Here is a 15,769-nt window from a genome sequence, read left to right as displayed (position 1 = left end):
AGAAATAAGTTCCCAGACCTCCTACAATATGCAAAGAACAGCTTGGCGTTACTTAATGAAGGCCATAATTTAGCATTATTCTCATATTTTATAGTATTACAAAGTATGGAAAGAATTTGGCTGAATTGGATAAAGAGAATGCACTATGATATTGTTAGACTTTACAATATCATAGTGCATTGTTTAATAGGATACTACATGAAAATCTGTCATATAAACTGGAAATTATGAGATTAGAATATAAGCTGTTGACTGATGTTTTGATATCAGAAAGTGGTACATAATGGGCGTGACACTACTAGATTTAAAGAGACCAGTGGCCTGCCTCAAGGACTAGTCCTTTGACCCTAGTTATTCACTGTATATTGGGAAGTACCTGCCACAGATGATGTTCAATTGTTTGCTGCTGATGCAAATATAGGCAGGGCAATCAGGATGTACATTGCTTACAGAATAATCATTTGAAATGACAACAACTGTGAATGCAATATTAATAGAGTTATGCACTTCGCCGTGATGTGATTGCCAATGGTATATTGTATTGTTGGGATTATGCTACAAGAAGAGACGAGGCTAGGGATCTTGTAGTTTTGGGATAGAAAATTGAATTTCAAAGGACACATTGCAAATATTACAAATACAACCCAGAGTTAATTGAGATCTTGAAAACGAACATTGACTTAGGATCAGGGAGTCATCATTTTTGCTTCTTTACAAGGTTTTGGCATCTGGACAATTGTGCATGCAGATCTGGTCTCATGGGTTCAGATGAAATAAAGAAGATGCGAAAAAAAAGTGCAAAGAATAGCATGAGAGATAGACATAGTGATTAGTGAATGCATATTACGAGCACAAATTGAGAGTATGTACTCAACAGACACTGGTAAATGGTAAATAGCAGAAAGTGGAGATGATGTGATAGTGGTTCACATACTTTTAAAAGGGTGCTATAGGTCATCAGTTGACGAAATTTTAGTTATATGAAAGATAGGGAGAAGATAATGTAAGGAACACCTGGACGTAAGTTTGTGTGTGGGTAAAAGCTAGATTTTTCTCTAACACAGAGAGAGTGGAACTGTTTGTCTGTTGAATGAGTGAATGAGCACCCAGTGTGAATGAGTTCAAGTATGACAACTAGCGTGAATGATGTACGGTCTCCTACAGTGAGATCTTGACTCCCTGAAGGTCTCAGATAATAATAATAATAATAATAATAATAATAATAATAATAATAATAATAATAATAATAATAATAATAGCAGTACATGACTTATATAAATAGAGAGCGGAACTAGAGGGAGAGTTTTAGAAGTACACTACGGATATGATTGATTGATGTTGTAGTTTATACTGTATATGTTATTTATTGCCTAATATATTTATGATAGCTTGCCCGGCCAATTTTATGCATCAAATCTAAAGCTATTCTTTCCATCTTTAAAATTGTTGGAGAAACGATTTTTGAAGCAGGATTCTCTTTAAACATTTGCTTTTGGGAACGAGAGTACCTGCAAACTAGTTCTAGCCAGTGTACGAAGGAAGGCGAAGTTCTTCACAAAAATGACGGATTCTCGTAAGTTTTTGAATGTTTTCGTGTTCATGTAGAATTTTGTTTGAAGTATGTAACCAGATCATATTTGTAGCGGTGTATTTTACATATAGGACTTACAATATATGAGCAAGTGTTGCGTTGCAATTATTTTTTGGTTTTTTTTAACCGTACAGATTCTGAACAAAGAAGACTTGTAATCAGTGATACGTTCGAAACCCGCCATATTGTATTGTTAATCCTTTTTCTAGTTTGTAAATTTTGCCTGTATTGTTGAGGAACTTGTACATATGTAAGGCATTTAAAATAAAAGTATAGGAATAGTACAGTTTCCGTATTTTTGTTTTGTGTTAATCATGTGAAGGTTTATAGTCATTTCCTTAAAATCCAGATTTTCTTCAAGTGGCTAGTTATTTAAGATTACGTTTGTTCTTATTATTTCCAACTTTGTGGTTTGTCTTTGGATTTACATTCATAGAAAGTGAATTCTGCTGGCTACGTTTAAATGCATTCGCTGTCATCTTTAAGCAGCTTACTTTTTTTTTTTTTGATGTTAACAGTTTCGTGCGAGTTAATATTTCATTAATAGAATATTTCTTGAACATTTTATAAGGATGACTTAGTAATCAAGATAGCATTTCACCCAGAATGAAGATCTGGAGTTGATTAATGTAATTTATAGCAACCAGATGGGTGAAACACCATTGCCTATTAAATTGAGGGTCCAGATTAAAAAAAAGAAAAAAAAAAGGTTTTAGGCTACAGGGCTGCACTGACAGAATCAGTCACTTCAGTACAGTAGTAAAGAAGTTTAACGTTTTTGCATTTTGTTTACTATTCATTCAGTTGCTACTGCATGTCATCTACTTCTCACCAATTCTTTGCAACACTTGCAGTAGTGTTTACTTGATGAAAAGAAAATGCAAGATCAATGTGAAGTTGTGCTTATTATTATTATTGACTTCTCCATGAAGTCAAAAGACACTGTAGGAGACTAATCGATCACGCAACACAAATGATTATTGTATCTTCGCCTTAAACTTATTGTCAGGGCACTCACAACTGTCTGGCAGTCCATTCTGATCATTGATCACTCTAAGCAAAAAATCTAGCCACTTGTCAGATGTCATCTCCTTCCAGGAGGTTGACACATGAGTTTCCACCATGTATATGGTTTTGTGTTTGCATTTTTCATAGGACAAAAAGGTCCAGTCCTTAATATTTCCCATCCAATCTGTTCTTGGTCTTCCTCTTCTTGCCTGCATGTCCTTTATTAACGGTACTCCTACAGGGATGACTCCTAGTTCTCTCTCTCCACTTGTCATTTATTGAAAAATTTTTTGTTAATCTTATAGAACCCCTTTAGTAGTCTCATATTCTCTCTTTTCTACCTGTCAACCAGACTTCAACCCACAAACTTTATGGCTATCTTCATAGGGATCACTACAGACCATCACTATTGTGGATCCTCTCCATTACCTCCTGATTCTAAGAAGCCGAGGTGGCCAGTGAGTATCATAGTGATAGAGCCTAATCACCTTGCTCCAGTTGTACACCACATTAAATATTGTTCTCTTCTAATGCAATTGTTTATCACAAGTTCACAATTAAATTTATTATTATTTGGAATTGAGTCAACAGACATTGTCAGAGGCCCACTCAACCAGAAATGTGTCTATCATGATGAGCTTTGAGAAATTTCTAAGAGCATGTTTAAAAAGTTGCCAGTTATGTTATGAAACAAGTTGAAAAAAAATCAGAGGAAAACTCACATGAAAAACTATTAGCATAGACAATTCTAAAAAGCATCACCCAAGTAGTTAATGTAAGACAACTGTAAAACTTATGAAGAACTGGTGTTCTATTGAACTCTGTTTAGTGTCAGTAGCATGTCTTGCAAGTCCAGACTGTTCAGGCTCATGCTGTTTAACATAAGACTTGTTCTAGTGGAATAAAAGCATATCCTCCTGTTTGTCCAAAATAAGATGTCAGGGGAAAAAAAACTAATGTTTCAATAGTTCCATCCTCAAAACTAGGATGGCAATGAGATTCAGCATGGATATAATAGGATGAGCACAAGATGCTAACATATTAATAATTTCAGCCTTTTGACTAGAATAGTGATGAGTTTCAGAATGGATATACACTGCGTTATATCCATGGTGAATCTTATCACCATCCTAGTCAAAAGGTTGGAACTATTAAAACATTAGTACATCGTGCCCATTCTTTGTTCTTAACCAGATTATTACAGAAAGAATTACAACATATTAATTCCACTTTTTATATAACGGTTTTAAGGATTCTTTCATGAGAAGAGCTTTAACAGTTATGGTTCCTCTTCACAGAAGTAACTTGCATTCCTATCCCATATGTGTATGGTATTAGTGAATGCATAGAAAAATTTTTTAAACTGCTGAATATTTTTGTTACCTTTTGCCCCATCAGAATATTCTCCACCTTTCTCGCTTTTAAGGACGAGCTTCCACCTCTTAATTATTCTGGCATCTACCAGGTTCCTAACTCTTATGGGTTATCTTATTTCAGACAAATAGGAAGATTGCTTTTATGTGGCAAAAAGAACACAAATCTTATATTAAATACCACGAGCCCGAACAGAATATAGTTCATAACTTAAATATATCTGATGGTCTGTGTCTATCCCCTTTGTGGGAAATACTTTTTAATCAGTTAATCTTTCCTGTTTTTGTCTATATATATATATATATATATATATATATATATATATTTATAAAAAGCTAGGAAATTGACCTTTAATAGTTATCTTACATTAGGTAGTGCTTTTCAGAATTTTGTTAATGTGTAATTGCCATACTGTGTTGTACTTAGGCAAAAATTCTATCTAATAAAGTTTTTCATGTGATTTTTCCTTTGGTTTTATAATTCTTTTCAATATGCCAACTCATGCTATTTCTAATCTCCATGGTTTATCATGCTCAGAGCACAGATACTTCCATCTCTTTAATCTAGCAAGTTGTAGTCATTCCCTTGTGGGATGTAGATTATATTTTGAGATTACATGGGTAAGTACATGAATACAGTATTATAATTGGGTAAATAAAACAGTATATTATTAATGTTGTATGTATTGTGGATCTTCATTATGAATAATCCAAAATTTAGAAAAGCCTTAGATCCCAAATTTGATTGGAAAATTCTGGCCTATAATTCAAAGCCTTAGTAAAACTAAGGCTTTGAATTATAGGCCAGTCAGCTTGTCTGGAGTTGTGGTAAAGGATTCAGAACTGGGTTGACATTAGCAGAATTCCTTTTAATCGACAACATGGGTTTGTTAAAGGAAAATTGTGTTTTAGCAATCTGCTTACTTATTATAACAAGGTGAGGAATATATTTGGCAAGGGGTGCATATACAGTAGTATATGCACCCCTTGCATATACAGTAGTATTTTTGATCTTGCAAAGGCTGTCAGTAGATTGCCATGACAAACTAGTAGTTAAATTGGAACCGATTCGGTTGGTTAGTAGATTGGTGCTTTGGATTGGAGATTGGCTGTCTAATAGGTATCAGCAGGTTGTGTATGAGGGAGTGATATCCTAGAAGAGGAAAGTCACGAGTAGTGTGGTCTGTTTGGGGGGGGGCATTATTGTTTAATTTGCATGTAAATAGCATTGGAAAGGGCTTAAATGGTTGGAATGCATTTAAGCCCTTTCCAATAATAATAGCACTTAAATGGGCTGTCTGAATGGGCAAGTATATGTTTGGGGGGGGGTGTCAGTTTAATGTAGCAAAGTGTGAGGTTTTAAAATTTGGAAAGCAATGATGGGATGCAGAGTATAGGACTAGTGGAGATGAAAGATCTGGGGATGATGATGATGATGGGTAGGGATGAAATTTCGTGGGCATTTTGCTAATGGTAAGGGCAACACAGCAAATTATGGGAATAATGTGGAGAACACTGACATGTAGAAGTAAGGATATTGTGATTCCATTGTACAAGGCTTTGATCATGCTACATAGGGATTATTGTGCACAGATTTGGTTGCCTGGTTTACAAAAGGATTTTGAGATGTTGGAGAGGGTTCAGAGATGATTGACTTAAGTTGGTTTCTGGTCTGTGGAATATGAGGACAGATTGAGAATACAAGTTACAGAGCTTAGTGGATAGAAGGAAGAGGGAAGATGATCAAGACATAAGTTGGTAAGGGGTAATTACCAGATTAATGTAGATAAGATTTTTCTTGGAATATCTGAAGACAGGGAGAAGTGGTAAGAGCGGAACCTCCCACGATGAGTATATTGACTCCATGGAGGTCTTTTGATGATAATAAATGGTCTGGTATGGTATAGTACAGCATCTTTATTTTGATATGGCCAGCAGGATAAGTAGAGAAGAGAGTGCAATAACTAGTTATTTATCTGGAGGGAGAGATTAATCATTGGCTAAAATTAAAAAAAAAAGAAAAGAAAAAGTGGGTCGTGAATGATTAAATTCAGCAAACATGTCTAATCCTGTTAAAAATGTTTTAGGCATACTGTATTGCAGGATAATGATTTTTATGAATGATATCTGCTTTTGTGTTGTTGTTGTATAAACCAAGAGTTAATATCAATATTGATTAAAAAAAAGATTGTCAGTCAACTGTTATAAGGCAGCAAAACAACAGGTCCCAAGCATGCACTATTGAACTACAATAGTTCAATAATAGTTTAACTAAATGGTTACAACCCCTCATCCTGTTGGCAGCAGCAGTCAAATCTATTTCCATCCAGTGTGATAATAGCAAAACAGATAGATATAACATGCATTTTAGATGGAACAGATATAACAGCTAGAAAAATAACTTTCTGAACAAAATCTTTAAGAAAACACAGATGCAGCACCATTGATCACTGGCTCTTTAAACAAAAAAAAAAAATGGGAAGATCTTGGGTGAGTGCATTTCTTGCATGGCAAGAAGGAATTTGCATAATTAATTGAGCACTGCCCATTTCTTCTAAGAAAGAACTAGATTTTAGTAATTTTATAATACATGCAGTATAAAAGCCTAACAATCATAATTTTACACTAGTTCACAGAGGTGTTAGTTTTTTTTTTTTCTGAGAACCCGACCAAAGACTAGGACCACAGATATGTCCTGAAAAAGATTAGGGGCATGAACAGATGGCATCAATTGCAATAACTTGCCATTGTTAGTATTCAGAAATGTGTTAGAGCTAATCTTAGGTGGTATGGCCACTTAAACAAAGTGGGAGTGGAAAGATTAACAAAACAAGTGTTCTCTGCCAGGTTGGCAGGAAAAAGACCTAGAGGAAAACCAAGATATAGGTGGATCAATATAGTAAAAAGTGACTTTGAAAATAGAAATATAAGATCTGATAATGTTGGAGTCTTGACAAATGACGGATTGATTTGGAGGAAAATTGTTGATAGGAAGTTAGTAATCATGTAGTACCATCATATTATCCTGTACATCCTTTGAGAGTACATGTCAGGAATTTGATGATGACGAAGAACCTGGCCACAAGAATATATTATTAATGATTATTATTAATATTACATGACACCTCCAAGGAATCTAAAGACACCAAAATCATCAATTGAGGGCATCTATTTTACAACTCTCTGTCTCCACCAACTACAGTGAACCGCATCGTCTATACCGACTGCATCTACTGCCCACCACCACTAGTATTTTCACAGACAATCACAAACTCCATGCCCATGGCAGGATTCGAACCAGCAGCCTTTTGGCTGGAGAGTGGATACACTAATCACTTGGCCAACCAGGCTGGCAAATATGCTTTTCAGACATGATACATTGGTCTCATACTTAGCCTAAGTTGCTTCTGTAAATTCAAAATAATAAAACAATAATAGCACTATAGTTCGCCCACCATTTGTAGGTCTCTGCTTCGTGTCTTTCCAAGAATAGTCGGTTCATGCTGAAGGGGAGAAAGAAATGATGTCCAAATTGGTCGCCAGCACGTGAAATCACGTGCTTTATAGGTAAAATTTTCCAACTGTTATACAAGCAACATAGTTAACTACAATAATCATAAAAGAGAAGTTAATTTTCCGACCGGTAATAATAAACAACTCATCCCACAATACAGACTGATTACCCTATTATCGGAATGGATTTTCCTTTTTCTGAGATGCGCAGAAGTGTCGAAGGATCTCTAATTGGTGGGCAAACTATAGCAGCTATAAACTGCTGCTGTTTATGATATGATATTGTGACTGCTCTTTTGAATTATAAAATGTTTTTTTTTTGTATATATATTTTATGTTTTTATTTGACTGTTCCAGTAAATTTAATTATTGCTAGTTAGACCAGTGCTTTAAAGGATATTTTATAAATAGCTTAATTTAGTTGAACATTTTCTTTTATTTAGAGTACAGCAGTTATGGAACTACCCAGACTGGGTAAGTATTTGTATTCTAACCTAATGTAATTTCAAAGTAAAAGGTCAACTTCTTTTCATACTTAGCTTAATTTGAACGTTTTGTGACTGATATATATGTATACAGCAATCTCTCGATTAGTGCACCTAATGCGTTCTTTAAAACAGGCGCATTAATCGAAAATGCACTAATCGAATATAATAACCTATGGCAAAATGTATAATTCGTTCCTCAGATTTCTTTTTTGACCCTTAATTTTTTAATAAAAGAATTGGTATATGTCTCAGGGTCTAGTTAAAGGAAAACCATGAAATCTGAAAGACAATAAAACGTATTCAGAATATAAATTTATTATTCTACTTCTTAACAAAGAATTGAGCTAACGTAGTTTGGCAGGCATTTTGTTGCTTTTTTTCATACAACTGATGGTATGGTCCTATTGCCTCTAATGCAAATTTGACTGCTTCTCTCTTCATCAGGGTCAGCCTCTAAGCATTGCTGCTTAAAAACTTTGATTGTACGAAAAATATTTTCAAATTGTTTCTGTGAAATCTCTTTTGGCTGACTCAGTGGTTAAATTTTCTTCATATTCTTCGGGATCTTACCGCTGTGCATCTAAATTTAGCAGTTAGGAATCATTCAATTCTTCAGAATGAGATTTAATTAACTCTTGGACGTTATCATTGAAGGGGAGAAAGAAATGAAGGGCGTACGAATTGGTCGCCAACATGCGAAATCATGTGTTTTATAGATAAAATTTCCCAACTGTTATACAAGCAAAATATTCAATGATATGATTGTCAGCTTGTCGAGAGCTCCTGAAAAGATTAGTAGTATTTTGTGTTATCATTGGCACTTTTACTAGAATTTTACGTAGTATTGTTTGCTTTTTGTTTCTTGGTGTGTCTGTGCGATTTTTGTGTGTTTTCTGTGTTATTTTAATTATTATTTTAAGATAAGATAGCGTATATATGGCACCGATTAAAAAAAAAAAAAAAAAAAAGGCAGCCAGGTCGCCATGTTTGTTTAAGAGTTTTGATGTAAAGAGTTTATGCAATGTGCTGTCTGTGAGATGTACGCTTTGCGAAGAGTGGTGGGAGTCTGGTTAGATAGTGATAGTGAAGTTATTATGTGCAGAAAGTGTAAGGAGAATGAGGATCTCAAGCGTGTTTCGGGTGGCGAGAGTGATATCGTTAACGATAGTCAGAATGAAAAAAATGGCGGTGTGATAGGGAATTGCGAGGTAGTGCCAGATAAGTGTGAGAGCATCGTTGAAATTGTAAATGAAAGTAGAAATACAGAAAGAACGGATGATTTGATCGGTAATTAAAATCGTGAGACAAATGAGAGTAGTGAAATCGCAAGGTTGAGCGGAGCGATACACAGAGCAAAAATGGCAACTGGAGCGTACGGGAAAATGTGCGCTGAACGTACGACTAATAAACGGCGAAAGTCTATTACAAAAAATAATAGAATGTTCGTAAACGTCATTAAAATGAAGGAGCGAGTGCTGTATGGGGATTCGCTATTAAGAGGTGTGATAGTTGAGAGTTTGACGAAATCGTACCAGCCGGGTGCAAACATAAAGAACGTCAGCGAATCTATTCGAGTGCAAAAACAGGGTGAAAGAGATGATAATTGTGGCAGGAACAAATGATTTGAAAGAAGACAAATGGAAATGATAAGGATGTGAGGGAATTACTTGAGGTAGCAGAAGAGAAGAGTGAGAGAGTTAGGATGCTGAGTATTTTACCATGGTATGACAGTGAAGTGTTTAGAAGGAGGGCCATAATTGCCAATGACTTTATGCATGGAGAGTGGCATGGAATTTGTGGATGTGTGGAGTGAGTTCGATTGGCGAAAGGATTTATATAAAATGGATGGGTTACATTTGAATGGAGTTGGTGTACGGAGGCTTGAAAAAGTGTTGATGAATGATGTGGAAGTGGATGTACAGACTCAAGGAAACTAGATTTATTAGGGGGGGGGGAGTAGATATGCAAACTTTAGGGAGGCAGTTGAGTGTATGAATGAGTATAATATGCCTGAGCGAGTACGAAGGACAACAAATCAGAATGGGATAGTTAGTATAAGGCATCAAATTAGGGATGGGACTAATGGTCTTCTGCAATTCATGTACACTAATGCCAGGAGTATTAGGAACAAGAAGGAAGAGTTTTTGGCCTTGGTTGGCACTTTGAGGCCACAGGTTGTTGGTATTAGTGAAACATGGCTGACAGAAGATGATAAGGCTAGTGGGATTGAATGCAATGAGTATAGCGTGTTCAGGAGTGACAGGGAGAATAAAAAGGGGGGAGGAGTGTTATTGATGATAGCTGATGAGTTGCAGCCAAGGAGTATAGAAGTTGAACTGCAAGATAGAGAAAAGAGCACATTTGAGGCTGTTTGGTGTGAGATAGAATCTAGCAGAACAAAATATACAATTGGATGCTGCTATAGACCAGGTGATGGAATAGATTGTGGGGATAGTATGCATAGGCAAATAGAAGAAATGAGTGGAAGGAGGGTAATTGTTATGGGAGGACGGAATTGGATTTTATGCAGTTATTAAGGGACAACTATCTGCGACAGCATGTAGTGGAAAATACCAGGGGGCAGAGAGTGCTTGACCTAGTAATTGCCACTGAGAATGTGGCTGTAACAAACATGACCATGTTGCCACTAATTGGTGAGAGTGACCATAAAGTCATGACTTGGGAGGTGGCTAAAGGAGTCGAATTTAAAATTAAGACAGGGTACGTGTGGAATTACCGGACTGGTAAGTATGACAAGCTTAGGTGTGTGTTTGGCTCAATGCCATGGCATGTAAAACTGCAAGGGCTGGATGTTGATAGTGCATGGGAGGTGGTTAAGAAGTGTTTGCAGGAGGTAATGGTTGACTGTATACCAAGAGTCCGAATAATAAATCAAGTAGGGATTAAATGTATGAATAACACTACTAACCTTGAGCTGCAAAAAAGAAACAATTGTGGAGGGAATTTAAGGAGAAAGGTGACCAGCAGGCGCAGGAACAGTATAGAGCTCAGGCCAGGATGGTAACAAGGGTGGTAAGAAAAGCAAAAGCAGATTACGAAAGAAAATTGGCCATGCAGGCTAGAGAGAATCCCAAACAGTTTTTTCAACATGTTGCAAGTAAAAGGAAAAATGCTCATGCAGAATGATTTTAAAAAATGCTGAGGGTAGGGAGGTAATTAAATCAGTCGATATAGTGGAATTACTGAGCGAGCACTTTGCAAGAGTATATCATCCAGGTGGTGACATTGCAGGAATGGAAGAACCAACAGCTTATACTGGAATTGTGGTGAATGAAGTGGAGGTGAGGTCTATTACAGACCTCAATGTCAATACATCTGTGGGATTGGATGATATACCAGCTGGTGTCGTACGTGAAGCGGCTAAAGAGTTGTCAGTGCCCTTGACCATTTTGTTTAATTTGAGCCTCGGGGATGGGTCAGTCCCGGGGGGGGGGGAATAGTTCTGCTGCATAAAGGTGGTTCTTCCACGGTTGCTGTTGAAAATCACTGGCCAATCAGCATAACAGGAATCGTTATCAAGGTCTTGGAGAAAATAGTCAAGAGGAAAATACAAGATTGGATAGATGAAAATGGGATACTGTATCGGGGACAGCATGATTTTGTGAAGGGTAGGTCATGCCTCAGTAACTTGCTCACGTATTATAACACAGTGACGGCTCAACTGGATAAGAGTAATGGGTTTACAGTGATTTTACTGGACCTTGCTAAGGCCTTTGACAGGATACCACATGGAATTCTAATCAGTAAATTGCAGCATATGGGGATGGATATAGGGTTGGTGAGATGGATAGGAGGGTGGTTGACAGAGAGATATCAGCGAGTAGTTTATTCAGAAGTAGAGTCCACAAGACGGCCTGTGACTAGTGGTGTGTCACAAGGATCTGTTCTTGGACCACTGCTGTTTAATTTGTTCATTAATGATATAGGAAAGGATCTGAGAGGAACAGTTCATTTGTTTGCTGATGATGCAAAGTTGGATAGGGCAATAGTGAATGCAGATGATGTCAGAATTTTGCAAGATGATTTGGATAGATTGGCGGTCTGGGCTAAGGAGAATGGATGTCAATTTAATGTGGCAAAATGTAAGGTTATGCATTTTGGGGTGAAAAGATTAGCAGCAGTTGCACGAGATTTAGGAGTGTTGGTGGATAAGGAGTTGAAGTTTTTTTGGGGGGGGGGGGGGGAACACTGCAAAATTGGCCAAATCAGCTCATCAAATCACTTGGTTGCTGAAGAATACGTTGACAAGCAGGTTATTGTTCCTCTGTATCGAGCCTTGATAAGACCCCATCTCGACTACTGTGCCCAGATTTGGTCACCTAGGTTTCTTCTTGATGGGGAGGAGGTTGAGAGGATCCAAAGGCAAGTGACCAAGATGATAGCAGGTCTGTGGAATGAACCTTATGAGAACAGGTTGAGGATTTGTGGGTTGCAAAAATTGGTTGATAGGCGGAGGAGGGGAGATATGATTGAGACATTCAAAATACTGAAGGGTTTCTATAAAATTAATTCAGAAGATATTTTTGAGAACAGGGCTGGTTGTGGGAGGACTAGGGGACATCCATGGAAACTGAGCAAAAGTGTGGTTAGTAAGGGTGTTAGAGCTGGGTTCTTTACTTTTAGAGTGGTGAATGAGTGGAATGGGGTGCCAGAGTCTGTGGTGGATGCTGTGACAGTGAATGAGTTTAAGGCGAGGTATGATAGATACTGTATGAAGGTCGAATAGTTGTGATGAATATGATTTGGGGCCTCCCTCGATGAGTCTAAGGACTCTCTGGAGTTGCCTGTAATAAAAATAGTTTGCTTGTATAACTATTTCAAGATCATTGATCATTGTAGTTCACTTTATAAACTACAATGATCATAAAATATAAGTTAATTTTCCGATGTGTAATAATAAACAACTCATCCCAGAAGATGGATTGATTACCCTATTATTGGAATGGATTCTCCTTTTTGTGACATGCGAAGGGTCTTGAATCTGTCGGTGTACTATAGCAGACGACATGAATTTTGGCAGTAAAATTTTGGAACATAGTGTACATGGAAGTAGTGTAGTATGCCATTCAAAATAACTATGTAAAATGTTTTAAATTGGTAACTAAATTATTTCATTCTGGTGAGTGATTTTTTAAAATAGTTAGCCATAAAAATGTATAGATAGAAAATTTGTAACATTTATTTTTAAGATGGGCATGCTAATCGAATTTGGGTATCGAAAAAAAAAAATGACTCACTAATTGGGGGGATTACTATATATATACATATATATATATATATATATATATATTCTGTTGTATTTATGGTAGATTAAGGGTTTGTCTGCTTTTATTGCTTATTTTCCTGTCTTTTGTTTTCCTAAACCATCTAATTTCATCAAGGCAAGATGGTATTTCCTGGCAGTTTAAGTATGTAAAGCACCTAAATTCTGATTTTTAAAGAGGAAACATACCATATGATGGGTCTGTTAACAAAGCTTAGGCAGCATATCCAGTCAAATCCTGGTAATGTTAGCAACTGCAGTACTGTTATGACATAACTGAATTACTATTAAAAGAATAACTTATTTTTTACAAAGTTCATGTAGTACTAACATAATACCCTGTACATCACTTGTGGGTACATGTCAGGAATTTGATGATATACAAATCTATCCAAAAATTACTTATTTCTAACTAACAAATGCAAAGCACTCTAGTTTTTTGGTTTTTTTAAACAGAAGTGATCAGAAATGTATTTTAATTTTTATTTATTATACTCAGATAAAAATGATTTTAATTACTAATTCAAAATTTAATAATTAAAATATATTTACTATAGTACAAATATTCACAAAAAGTGAATAGCTCATTTCATCTGCATCTAATTGCTAATTATCTTTAGTATAAAAGTTATTAATGTTTAATAAAAAGGTGATTGTTTTTTAAAAGATTGGCAAGTAATGTTTGTAAAAAGAAGGATGTTATCAGGTACGGCAACTCTAACATGTTGTTGAGTTGGTTATAATTTCAAGGAGTAAAAGTTAAAAAATAATTCTCAAACAATTTGTAATTTGTACAAAAGTACACGAGATAGTAATTTTAGGTACTAACTTAACTGGTGATAAGTTTAGTATGAGAGAGGATATGAAAAGGTGATTGGAAGAGTGAGAAAGTGAACCTCGATATGGTAAAAATGAATTAAGAAGGGCTATGATGGCAAACGATTCGATGTGTGAGGCCAAAGAATGGATGCGAATTTTTGAATGTGTGTAGTAAGTTTGAGGGAAGATTTGTATAAGCGAGACAGCCTACACCTGAAAGCATTTGGTATCAGGACTCTTGGAAAACTAATAACTGGTATGAGATCTAACATGGAGAGTCAGGGAAACTAAATTATAATGGGAGGAATGGTGAGAATAGTGCAAGAGTGACAATGCTATATAATTGTGCTAATAACGGGAATTGGCATTATCGTGGAAATGATTGCGGGGAGAGAACAATTCCAACTTTGTGTTCTCTTGGTTCAGACCTATCAAACATGTGCAAAGATATGTACATGTATAAGGCACTAGAGAAGAATAGAGATATGTAAGTTGTCCAACTGTCGTGCAGACTGCAGTCAAGAGTATACCAAAGAACATGCAGTAGATTATTATGTCTATACACAAATGCTAGGAGTATAAGAAACAAAAGTGTAGAGTTTGTTACCTTGGTCAATATTGTGGTACCTTGGATGGTAGGCATGAGTGAGACCTGACTATCAGACATACTAACTGGTATTGAGTGTAAAGGGTACAGTATTTTTAGGAAGGATAGCAGGATAACAGAGGAGGGGCATGATGCAAATGACTTGAATTCAGTTAGCGTTGAGACCTATGACTGTAGTACTAGTAACAGTATTTCATGTGGTATTGAATTTGAAGCCATCTGGTGTGAAGTGGAATCTAACAAGATCAATTACATAGTGGGATGTTGTTACAGCCCTGGCAGATCGGTTGCTAGTGATGAAGAAACGTATCATCAAATAGAGACGGTGGGTGCAAAAAGAGTAATCATAATATAAATAAGAGTAAAATCTCATAAGAATGAAACTGAATTTATTGAGCCATTGCAAGACACCTTCTTGAAGCATCATGTGACAGAAGGAACTAGAGGTCAAAGAGTGTTAGATTTGATTATAGTGTCAGAAGGTGTTTTGGTTAAAGATGTAACTATTCTACCTTTGGTTGGTTACAGTGATCATGCAGTACTCACTTGGGAAGTGACTAAGTTTATGACTATTCCATTCAGAAAAGGTTACATGCTGATCTAAAAGCAGGAAATTTTGACCAGCTGAGGAGTATACTGAGTTCAGTGGAATAGTATTGGTTGCTGGATGGAAAGAATATTAACAGTGCATGGGAAGCATTTAAAAAATACTTAAATGATGCAATATTTAGAATGTGTCTCTAGAGTTTGAAGAATAAATAGCGTAGGAATCAAGTGGATGTGTAATCTTATTAAGTAAGAGATTCATAAGAATTGTATGATGTGAAGGAATACCCATAAGGATGATATCCATTATGAAAATGAAAAGCAGCAGGCTAGAATAGTCACAACTGTTGTATGGAAAGCTAAGTCTGAGTATGAAAATAAACTGGCTCTGCATGCTAAAGTCAACCAAAAGAATTCTATCAATATGCTGCAAGCAAGTAAAAGAATGAATGAATATGAATGCAAACGGGGTGAGGGCAGATGCAGAAGAGGTTGTTCAACTAATGAGTGCCCATTTTTACTAAAAGCTATCAATCTAGT

At 36.2% G+C, this 15,769-nt stretch overlaps 1 protein-coding gene across 2 annotated transcripts in view; it reads left to right on the top strand.

The window, feature by feature from the left end:
- The first annotated feature begins 1,474 nt into the window (after positions 1–1,474).
- The window catches only part of LOC150101996 (uncharacterized), a 141,710-nt gene continuing 127,415 nt past the window's right edge, over positions 1,475–15,769 (top strand). For both annotated transcript variants that reach the window (XM_090400122.1, XM_090400121.1), the window contains exons 1-2: positions 1,475–1,573; positions 7,929–7,959. In XM_090400122.1, the coding sequence (XP_090256248.1) occupies positions 1,561–1,573; positions 7,929–7,959 (44 nt within the window). In that variant the 5' untranslated portion in view covers positions 1,475–1,560. The remainder of the gene's footprint in view (positions 1,574–7,928; positions 7,960–15,769) is intronic.

Source organism: Typopeltis vanoorti, chromosome 11 (genome assembly GCF_054136105.1).
Source record: "Typopeltis vanoorti isolate ZY-2024b chromosome 11, IOZ_Tvanoo_1.0, whole genome shotgun sequence".
Classification (NCBI taxonomy): Eukaryota; Metazoa; Arthropoda; class Arachnida; order Uropygi; family Thelyphonidae; genus Typopeltis; species Typopeltis vanoorti.
This window is presented reverse-complemented; position numbering and strand designations above follow the sequence as displayed.